The sequence below is a fragment of the Mobula hypostoma genome, chromosome 4, assembly GCF_963921235.1.
Source record: "Mobula hypostoma chromosome 4, sMobHyp1.1, whole genome shotgun sequence".
Lineage (NCBI taxonomy): Eukaryota > Metazoa > Chordata > Chondrichthyes > Myliobatiformes > Myliobatidae > Mobula > Mobula hypostoma.
Window position 1 is genome coordinate 102,125,878 of NC_086100.1, and position 11,696 is coordinate 102,137,573.

Sequence of the window (11,696 nt, forward strand, 5' to 3'; positions counted from 1 at the left end):
CATTGATTTAAAAAAATATCCTTTTGCAGGGAATTAAGTCTAGGTGACCCTATGATGTAAGTCATTTTAAACAGTCTCTTCAGATCAATGACAGCTTGTTTCCATTCTAGTCCTTAAGAGTGGAAGACAATTGTGTATGAATTCTTCAAACATACGATGGCCGTTAGACTTTAGCTACCATGCATCATTGTTGGAGAGGTACAGGTAACTGAAGAACAAACTCTTACGCACACCCAAGTTAAAGCATCATTCAGTAACCAAGCAACATTTATATAATATTTTACTTTCTCTTAAAAATATTTAAAATAAACTTCAGATGAATTTCTAGAATGTAATCTGAAATAAATATTTTAATGGTATTTGTCACTTTTTTGTTTTTTTTTACAGGAATGGGAGTTGAAGACTGGAACATAAAAATTAAAAAAGAGAAGAGTTCACAATTTTTTATATTTATTTCTCTAAACATAATGGTCGAGACCAGAAGCACTGTTACTGAGTCCTTTCCTTCATAAAAAAACTATGCAGAGTTCATGGTCTTCACACTACTTGCTGAAAGTTAGCAGACATTCTATGTTGAAGTGTAGTTTATAATTATATTGTGAACATGGGGTGATACTTAAATTGTGTCCAATGGACTCCTGACCTCAATTCATCTTCACCCTTCTCCCATCTATTGGCCATTTGTTTCACTGCAGACGTAAACATCACACACTTTTCTATTTCAGCGATTGGATTTTATTGTCCAGAAATTATTTTTCAACCTCAACACCACAGTACAAATGAAATGCATATTTATTACAAAAGAGGCATTTTAGATTGAAATTTTAAACTATGATTGTATAAGCACAGTGAATATTTTGTGTATGATCTTCCTCAAAGAAAAGGTTTCATAGTAAATCAATGGATCCTGTACAGTTTGCAGTTTCCACACAGTTTTGACAATTATAAGAATGCCCGAACATAAATGTGGTTAAGTTCTTATGTCCTTGATAATTGTCAGCCACTTCATTATACACACCCATTATCTGTTCTTATTTTACACTGCCTATTGTCTGTTTTAATTGTATAGGGCTACATAACCTATGTTGTTTGTATCATACACACCCTTTATTGTACATTTCTTATCATCTGCTTGTATCATATACACTCTATGCTCTGTTTTTAATCATTTAATCGTATACATCCCCTTGTCTGTTTTTATTGTAGACACCTTATTTAATGTTGGGAATAGCAACTGGTGCTCAAGGGGAAATAAACAGTTTTTTGCAATACATTATATTCATTCCTTAAAAAGAAAATCACACTTATTGTGCATACATTTTGGTTCCCAAAGTTGTTTGTTTAGATAATGGTTCCTTTCGGTATAATGTGCTGGCAATTTGTTCTAGCTTGTGTCATTCCATGCCTTCCTTAAAGTTACCTAGGTTGGAAACGGCTATGATGCACAGGTAATTTCTGACATATAGAAAAGCAATATTGATAAAAATTTAAACTTTGTTGTAAGATAGTTCACGTGCTTTTATAATTAAAAATGTAATTATGTATAATTTAATTTGATATAAGACCATATTTAACATTTATTTGTCAAAACTCCCATTTAATTTCAATGGTGAAGAATTAATTATATGAAAAACAAAAAAATGTGAATTGCAAATACTAGTTTTAGACTAGGGTTCATCTTTTGCAAAAACATTGTAATAATTTGATGAGCATTCTTGACTATCACATTATAGTCTTGGTGACTCTGTGGCTGAATTCCTGATTTCTTTTTGTCTTACACAGTTCTCTTAGTGGCTTATTTCAATATCATTTGGTTCTTTGTATATTAATCACGGAAGCATAAAATAGTGTAAAATTTAGTGGGGTCCACAGAGAGAAATGGTGTTGACTTTTCAAGTCTGTTAATTTACTGTTTTCAGTGTAGAAGCCCAGTGTCCACAGGGTTTTGTTTATGCTTAGGAACATAGTCTTTTTAGTTCTTATTTGGCCATGTGATTTTTTAATTTTCTCAGACTAATCAGAAACAAACCTTTTGTGTAAAATTGCAGTACTCATGAAGAAACCTAGAAATTTGTGAATGATATAAGCATTACCATATTGCTTCAAGTCACTTGTTGTAGAAAATGTGTTGAGAAAATACTTTATTACGTGTGTCTTTGAAATAGTTTCATAAGAATATGGCAGCTGTACAGTATTTAGTAGCAAGTATTACAACTTTTTTAGTAAACATTCCAAAACTAACAATGTATATGTAGTCAAAAAATGGTTCATCTAATTCTTGTGCCTTGCAATGCCCATTTTTGTGCCAGTTCATAGCTCACCTCTTCCATCATCATTTTCAACCCTGATGCTCATGTCCCACACTAGTCTCGCCCTCTCTACTGATCTTTTCCTTCCATCTGCTCTGTACTGATGCTTGTGTCCCACTCTAGTTTTGTCCCTTTCTACTTCCTTCTGCTTCTTGCACTTTTGTGATTTCACTTGAAAGGCAGCTTCCCTTTTATTGTGACTACTCCATACAGAAGTGAGTTTGCCTTCTCATTAACATCAGAGAAACCAATAGAAGTTGATCAAAAATTGTATTAGTTTAAGATCTCACCTGAAAATATGTTTCTCTAGGAAAAGGAAGATTTTGCTTTGCCTTAGCATAACTTGTAGAAAGGCCACACCAGTTTTCTGGGATTAATCATAGCAAAAACTGCCAACTCTTCAAACTGAAAGTGTCAAGTGCTAGGGAAATAGCCTCATAAAATATATTGCACAGATATTCAGAGACATTCCTAACAATTCCTGAATAATTCTTCCAAATTATTGAAAGGGATTCAATTTGCTTAATTTTACAAGCAATCTATAATTAATCCTAAATAATGGAAGCACAAATTTCATATCACCGGATTAGGAGATAAAGATAAGCAAAATATTTATACCTTTTTAGAATGTTACAACTTTTTTTTGCTGCTGCTTGCCAAATAACATGGCATACAACATTTCTCTGGCTGTCTGGCCGTAATGTGTAAAAACAACAAAAATTATACGCCCAGCTCATCAACACTTGTGTAATATCCATATTTCTAAAACACAGGGTAAATGCATGCAGGCTTTTTCACTGACATTGGGTGAGACTAGAACTAAAGGCCATAGGTTAATGGTGAAATGTTTAATGGGAACATGAGGGGATCTTCACTCAGAGTGTGGAACAAACTGGCAGCGAACATTGTGGATGTAGATTTGATTTCAACAACTAGAACAGATTTGGAAAGGTACATGGATGGGAAGGGTATGGAGGCCGAAGGTCCGGGTGCAGGTCAATGGCACTGGGCTGAATAATAACATGGCATGGTGTAAATAGGCCGAAGGGCCTGTTTCTGTGCTGTAGTGCTTGTGACTCTATGACAACAGTTAGGAGTATTCATTACAGAATTCCATTATAATCATTTGTGCAGATACCACCGATGTGAATTAAACCACTTGAGAGTATGGTTAGGGACTGGAAATTTGGAGTAGAAGTGTATTTGGTAAAGTTTATCTAGCAAAGCTGTTACTACACTAGAAAATAAACATTTTGATTTCAGTCATGTTTAAATTCAGCTGCAAATTATTGCCAATAAGCATTAATTACTGCCCATGAAGGCCAATAAAATCAAAGACAAATTCTTGGGCTAAGATGCACTGCAAATAAAATTTGACCTGGGTGTGAAAAAATAAGCATAATTTCATGTTTTGTATGGCTTACTTTTCTGTTGCCGATTGAGAAATGGCTCAGGTGAACATTGGAAGTATTTGCCATTACCACACTTCTGTTCTTCAATGCCTGGGTGGAGTGTTTGGGATCAGGAAATATGCCTAAAAACTAGGTTTAATTGTCTCACTTCATTAAAGATGTCTGTAATAGTGTTAATAGTTATGGCATTGAGGCAAACATGCATGCCACAGCATCAAGTAGACTACAGAGTCATGCTTCTACTTCAGGGTTACAGAAGTGGACCTATAGATCTAGTTTTGTACTCCACAACAAAATGGCTACCAAGGACTTGTAGTCAGGACCTTTTTGGTGGCTGTAGGCTGCCTTAGGAGAGCACAAGCCTTACTTCAATATCTTCATGCCCTTTCTAGGAACTATTAATTAATTCCTTTCCATTCAATCAGAATGCTATATGCATTTTCCATACTTATATTGGGCAAAAACACATACTTAACTGCCTCTTGGAGGTCACCAAATAAATAGACTTGAGTTCTTGCTATTGCCAACAAGTGGAATTGTAGGAAAAAACAGATCTGCCCTGTGGATATTGGTATCTTGCACTGGTAATTAAACATAGTCCACAGGGTCCCATATTGTCAATTCAGACACAGGAAACAGGCCACAATCAATTGTGCCCCTAGCCTATTATGGCATGCCAAAAGTTATAGGTTTGAACCTTTCTTCCCCCAGAATATTTCATGACTTCTTTAATTGCTGTCTCTGGCAATAACAATTATTCCATTTAAATTAAACCACAATTGTCTTCTCTTTATCTCTTTAATATATAATTTGCTACAATTATATTAGTATCTCACATTAGAGTTCTTAAAATTGTACATCTTTTTTCTGGGTATTCCATTAGTGCCTCCAAATAATTGACTTTGTTCTGGCTATATACTTGAAGGCTATCTTCCTTGATGTCAATTAGCTTCTGATTTTTATATGACAGAGCTTTTTCTAGGTTCATAAAATCAAATGTTTTCAGATTTCACTGAGCCATTTAAAAAAGTTATTTTCAGTAGCTCTTTAGCAGCTTATGAAGCAGACAGAGCACCTGCTGCAGGGGTATCATGACAGTTAATATTTATTTGTCTTTAATAATGAACTTGTGTATATGAAATATTAATTGAAAACTATAAATTTGAGATTATAAATGATCAGAAATGGATAATCCTCTCATTTTTATTTTCCAGACAAAAGTAGAACCTAATCAAACATGTGCCAGAAAATATTCATTCTCTATTCTGATCTTACATCAATGTTTTGCTTTTGTAAATTATTATATATTTGTTAAAGTGTTATTTCTTTGTACATTCATAAGCTGTCTTATAAAGGCTTAAAATGATTGACGAAGCTATGCACTTCTGTCCTTCATGATCTTGGTTTTCACAAGGTTCAACTTTCTTGGAGAGAAAGGAGAAACATTTTGAGTTTGTGTTCCTGTCATAGAGCTGGGAACACAAATGGAGAACTTATGCAACTGGATGAAATACGTTTGCAAATTCTGTTGATTTTCATTCTGAACTTCAGAGTTGGAACTCCAAATTCATTAAAATATGAACTCAGTGCAGCTAAAAAAAAATGTGTAAATCAGGAATCCTCTCAAATTGTAAGTATTCCTAAAGCTTAAACACATTGCATTCAAATGCAATGGGGCACATACTGTATTGAGCATTTAGTGCAATGATGCTGTAGTTCGGTCACTAAGAAACATAGTTCTTTCCTATCACAATTTTTGACCCAGTTTCCAAAGGCAGATCCAGCCTTAAGTAATAATTCTCAGTCCCCAATACTGCTGAGACAGCAAAAACATTAATATTTTTAAAGTCTGAGGCTTCACTGTTGCCATAGGTTTGATCAAACTATAACTTATACACATAAAATGGTAGAAAGTTATCTGTGGAATGAGAGTGTGTTAAAATTTTACGTTAAACACCCTCATTAGACTTAAAATATTGTAACTTTTTCTCTTTCCACATGTCCCACATGACAAGTTGAGAGTTTCTAGCATTTTCCATTTTTATTTTACAGATGACCAGTATCTGCCTTTTTTGTTTTTCTTTAGTTTTCAGAAATGAGATTTGCTTCTCAGGTCTGGTAGCATTACATTAGAGAGACACTAGGGTGTTGAGGTTGGGGCCCCATAGGTCTTGGCAGTGCTCATTGACAGAGGCACAACTAGAGCAGCAGAGACATTCTACTTCCCCAAATGCATCTTTAGGTCACCTATTTCTGTTGTTTATTTCAGCAACAAATAAATGTAAGTTCTTGCAGAATTATCTATCTAATAGGAATGCATTCTTTTATCCTTTTAAGATTTAAAAGGCAAGTTAAACATGAAAAGCGAGCAGACTTCAATTGCGTTTAAATCAAGAGCTGTAGATAATTTTTTTTGTGTATTCAAACAGACCTGGAGGAATTTAGCAAAAAAGTGAACAGAATACTGTAATCACTAGACTCAATAGTCCATTTCACCTGAGTTAGGCAGTGGGAGTCCAATGCTTCTTCTCTGTCTTGCTTTACGGCAGTTGGCACCCAGCTTAATGGTGCATTACCACCACATTACCCTCCAATGCTGCTACTGTAGTCTTGAAAGTACAATCAGTAAACAGTGGGGGAGCAGAACTGTTGGCAATTCTTTAAACAGAAGACTGTCATTCAATGCTGTACCCTATCATTCATAGGCGTATATTATCCCTGTATTACCACACACAAACACAATGCATAATAAAAGGGTGGCATTGAATTAAGTGGGGACTAGCGAAAGGAAACTGAAAACTGAGGTGTGAATGACAGAATGTGTAAATTTAAGCTAAGATATTGCCTGTCACCTCTGAGCGCCATTTATTTGTCATATTCTCCAGCTTGGATTTAGCCTTATGTTTTGAAATGGACTTCCATTTTTGTGAACTCTCATTTCATTCTATGACTAAATATCATATATTACACGACCTAATAGTTTTTCAAATGTACCGATGACACATGTGAATCTACCAAGGGGTTTTCTAACCACAGTTTCACTGTGATGTAAATATTGCTTCTGATCTGCCTGTAGGACTAGACAAAATCTGAATTGTAACCTCGATATTACTTTTTAAATAAATCAAGTGTCAACAAAAGATCCTGTATAAACCAAGCTCGTATATGACACAAGTATTTCTGCACCTTAGTGTTTTGTTACTTTTATTTGTAAACTGTTAATGTCTTTGTGTATTAGTCGAACAAGACTAAATTTGTATATTAAAGCAAAACAAATTGTAGAAAAAAATCAAATGATTTGCATTTTGTTCCTCCACTAATCATTATAACTTGTGTCTCCCTGTTGAAATAGCATACTAAAGAAACTCAATTTCTACGTTACCACAACAGGCTATTTTATGATACAGAATCCTGGATAGGTGCACCCATCATATTCTTGAAGTGTTATTTTTATTCACAAATCATTTAAAATTGAAAGCTTTCATGAAGATTCCATTTAATATGTTAGTTTCTGCTTTTTTGAGAATTTTAGAATTTTAATTCAGATTTTTGGGTTCTTTACCTGGTTCCAGTATAACAATGATTTGCATGAACAGATTGAAACTAATCAGCAAAATCACTGATTTATTTAACAGGCCTCATTGTACCATCTCTTTTATTTTAGTTTTCTCTCAAATCTATCATTATTTTCAATGTCTGGCACATTGTCCATGCTGATGGAATATCCCAGTGATTAATAATTGCTTTCTACACACACGTCAGAAAACACATACAGTACAAATATGACACAGTATCAAAAAGCAGCATCCCATCGAAAAATTAACTATATATCAAGAATCTGAGACCCATGAGCAGTAATACTGAATATTGTCAACATTGAATTAACAATGTACTGATAAAAGAGAAGTCTTCAAAAAGTTACACTGATAAACATTATTTTTTATTTTATTGGCTAGGCCCTGGAGCTGCACTGCCCAGCAATTATCCCTAGCCTAATCACAGGACAATTTACAATGGCTAATTAACTTACCAACCGATACGTCTTTGGACTGTTGGAGGGAACCAGTACACCCAGAGGAAACCTGTGCAGTCATGGGAAGAATATACAAACTCCTTCCAGCCAGTGGTGGGAATTGAACCCAGGTCACTGGTACTGTAAAGTATTGTGCTAATTACTATGCTACAGTGCTGCCCCAATGGATCTGAGACTATTAAAGTCATTCATTACCCTTTACTTCCAATAGCCAAGGTACTCTAAGAATTAAATGTTAAATGTACCGATATATTTACTGTCAAACAGCAGGTGTATATTTATTGATTATTTAGGTAACTGGAAGGAATATGTGTCTGCACAGATTATAAGTCTTCTTGATCCATAATAAAAAAACAAACAAGCGTAATTTGGATTCATGTGTTTATTAAACAAAATTGCAAGTGCATTCAGTTTCACAGAAAGGTATACCTTTGAATACTTCTGAATACACAGCAGGTTGCTTAGCAAAACAGCTTGGAAAAATTAATTGTGCTCAATGCATTAATCAAAATATAAAGATTGAAAAGATCCCGTTAAACAAAATAGGTACCACATCCAGTCATTTATATATGTGCACATAGTCTTTGTGCACTGAAATTAGACAGACACAACAGTTAGTGACCAATTACACTGTGCAATCAAACTGTAGATTTTTGTTAATAATTATAAGTAGCATCAAACAAATAAATATACAGAGATCACTGATTTGTGCAACAAATAAGTCTAGCATTCTACAAATATTACTATAACTTTCAAAAAAAATTAACCTGGGAAAATTATATACAATGGCAATATACAAAGAACACAGTCAGTTTGCCAGTTGTACAACTGGTGGGCATATCTGTCTCCTGTGTAATGTCACCACTCGTACTGTAGAGTGCACCATATGAACATGTTAAATATGACCTACAAGTAACTAGGACATTTTCAGTTAACTGCCTATACTGATCATGATGACTTGGCCATGTTTATAGCAAGATCCAGTGTGACTTACCATCTGCATTTAGCAATAAAATTGATCTTTAAACTTCTTTATATGAACACTTTTAATTAAACACTTGATAATTTGAATTACCTACAAACATCCTTATAGAAGTAATATACGAAGATCTGCAGTTGCCAATTGGAAAATAAGACTGAATGTGTTTTAAATGCACTTAATGCATCTGATATTTGATAAATTAGACTGCAGTCACAAGGACTAGGTGGTTAAACTAGGGTTTCAAATATATCAGATACAATCAACATTGAGCCAAGTGATAAAAGCACTGGTTACATAACCAGACCACCTCAGGTTCGTGTCACTCACAATATTTTATACCCTGGACTGTCTGCTGATGTCAGAGGTTCAGATAATCCACGCTATGACAATAATGGATCCGGGTTTGTAAGCTTTTCAGAAGGCAGCACTAATCTTGTACAGTAGTATAGTGCATAAAATAAATATTGTTGACCTGTATATCTTAATATCCAATTGATTTCCATTGCTATATCTGCAGTCTGGGCAGCGCTGCCTAGAAATTTAAATGTGTTTTTTCCCCATTGCGATGCAATTAAAATTTGTTTTTCTTTCCTCAAAGTCAATGCAATGAGAAATATTTCTGGATTGTTTCATATTGGTAAGACAATTCAATGGGGATCTAGGCCAAGTCACCCTGGTGCTCACAGATGCTACTACAGCAGGGTTTGCACCGTTCCTTCAGCAAGCCTCCTTTCAGAACACTGCAGGGAGAAAGGAAGATGTTGCTCCTGGACAACATCACATTCAATTCATAGTATCTACTTAGACACTCAATTATATGCTGGATTCCCACTGCTCCAGGCTAACTCAGTGTCCACCCCCACACCCCCACCATCAGGATAACTCAGTGTCCACACCCACACTCCCACCATCAGGATAACTCTGTGTCCACCCCCACACTCCCACCATCAGGATAACTCAGTGTCCACCCCCACACCCCCACCATCGGGTTATCTGTGTCCACCCCCACACTCCCACCATCGGAATATCTGTGTCCACCCCCACACTCCCACCATCAGGATAACTCAGTGTCCACCCCCACACTCCCACCATCGGGATAACTCAGTGTCCACCCACACACTCCCACCATCGGAATATCTGTGTCCACCCCCACACTCCCACCATCAGGATAACTCAGTGTCCACCCCCACACTCCCACCATCAGGATAACTCTGTGTCCACCCCCACATTCCCACCATCGGGTTAACAGTGTCCACCCCCACACTCCCACCATCGGGATAACTCAGTGTCCACCCCCACACTCCCACCATCAGGATAACTCAGTGTCCACCCACACACCCCCACCATCGGATTAACTGTGTCCACCCCCACACTCCCACCATCAAGATAACTCAGTGTCCACCCCCACACTCCCACCATCGGGTTAACTGTGTCCACCCCCACACTCCCACCATCGGGTTAACAGTGTCCACCCCCACACTCCCACCATCGGGTTAACAGTGTCCACCCCCACACTCCCACCATCAGGATAACTCTGTGTCCACCCCCACACTCCCACCATCGGATTAACTCTGTGTCCACCCCCACACTCCCACCATCGGATTAACTCTGTGTCCACCCCCACACTCCCATCGGGTTAACTCTGTGTCCACCCCCACCATCGGGATAACTCTATGTCCACCCCCACACTCCCACCATCGGGTTAACTGTGTCCACCCCCACACCCCCACCATCGGGATAACTCAGTGTCCACCCTCACACTCCCACCATCAGGATAACTCTGTGTCCACCCCGACACCCCCACCATCGGGATAACTCTGTGTCCACCCCCACACTCCCACCATCGGGATAACTCAGTGTCCACCCCCACACTCCCACCATCAGGATAACTCAGTGTTCACCCCCACACTCCCACCATCGGGTTAACAGTGTCAACCCCCACACTCCCACCATTGGGATAACTCTGTGTCCACCCCCACCATCAGGTTAACTGTGTGTCCACCCCCACACTCCCACCATCAGGATAACTCAGTGTCCACCCCCACACTCCCACCATCGGGATAACTCAGTGTCCACCCACACACTCCCACCATCGGATTATCTGTGTCCACCCCCACACTCCCACCATCAGGATAACTCAGTGTCCACCCCCACACTCCCACCATCAAGATAACTCAGTGTCCACCCCCACACTCCCACCATCGGGATAACTCTGTGTCCACCCCCACACTCCCACCATCGGATTAACTCTGTGTCCACCCCCACACTCCCACCATCGGATTAACTCTGTGTCCACCCCCACCATCGGGATAACTCTATGTCCACCCCCACACTCCCACCATCGGGTTAACTGTGTCCACCCCCACACCCCCACCATCGGGATAACTCAGTGTCCACCCACACACTCCCACCATCGGGATAACTCAGTGTCCACCCCCACACTCCCACCATCGGGATAACTCAGTGTCCACCCCCACACTCCCACCATCAGGATAACTCAGTGTTCACCCCAACACTCCCACCATCGGGTTAACAGTGTCAACCCCCACACTCCCACCATTGGGATAACTCTGTGTCCACCCCCACACTCCCACCATCAGGTTAACTGTGTGTCCACCCCCACACTCCCACCATCAGGATAACTCAGTGTCCACCCCCACACTCCCACCATCAGGTTAACTCTGTGTCCACCCCCACACTCCCACCATCAGGTTGACTGTGTCCACCCCCACACTCCCACCATCGGGATAACTCAGTGTCCACCCCCACACTCCCACCATCAGGATAACTCAGTGTTCACCCCAACACTCCCACCATCGGGTTAACAGTGTCAACCCCCACACTCCCACCATCAGGATAACTCAGTGTCCACCCCCACACTCCCACCATCAGGTTAACTCTGTGTCCACCCCCACACTCCCACCATCAGGTTGACTGTGTCCACCCCCACACTCCCACCA

General features: G+C 38.8%; 1 protein-coding gene across 4 annotated transcripts in view; it reads left to right on the top strand.

Annotated features, from left to right (window-relative positions):
- afap1 (actin filament associated protein 1) overlaps positions 1-8,103 on the top strand; it is a 343,466-nt gene extending 335,363 nt beyond the window's left edge. For all 4 annotated transcript variants that reach the window (XM_063046311.1, XM_063046314.1, XM_063046312.1 and 1 more), the window contains one exon: positions 388-8,103. In XM_063046311.1, coding sequence (XP_062902381.1) covers positions 388-414 — 27 coding nt within the window. In that variant the 3' untranslated portion in view covers positions 415-8,103. The remainder of the gene's footprint in view (positions 1-387) is intronic.
- Positions 8,104-11,696: the final 3,593 nt, after the last annotated feature.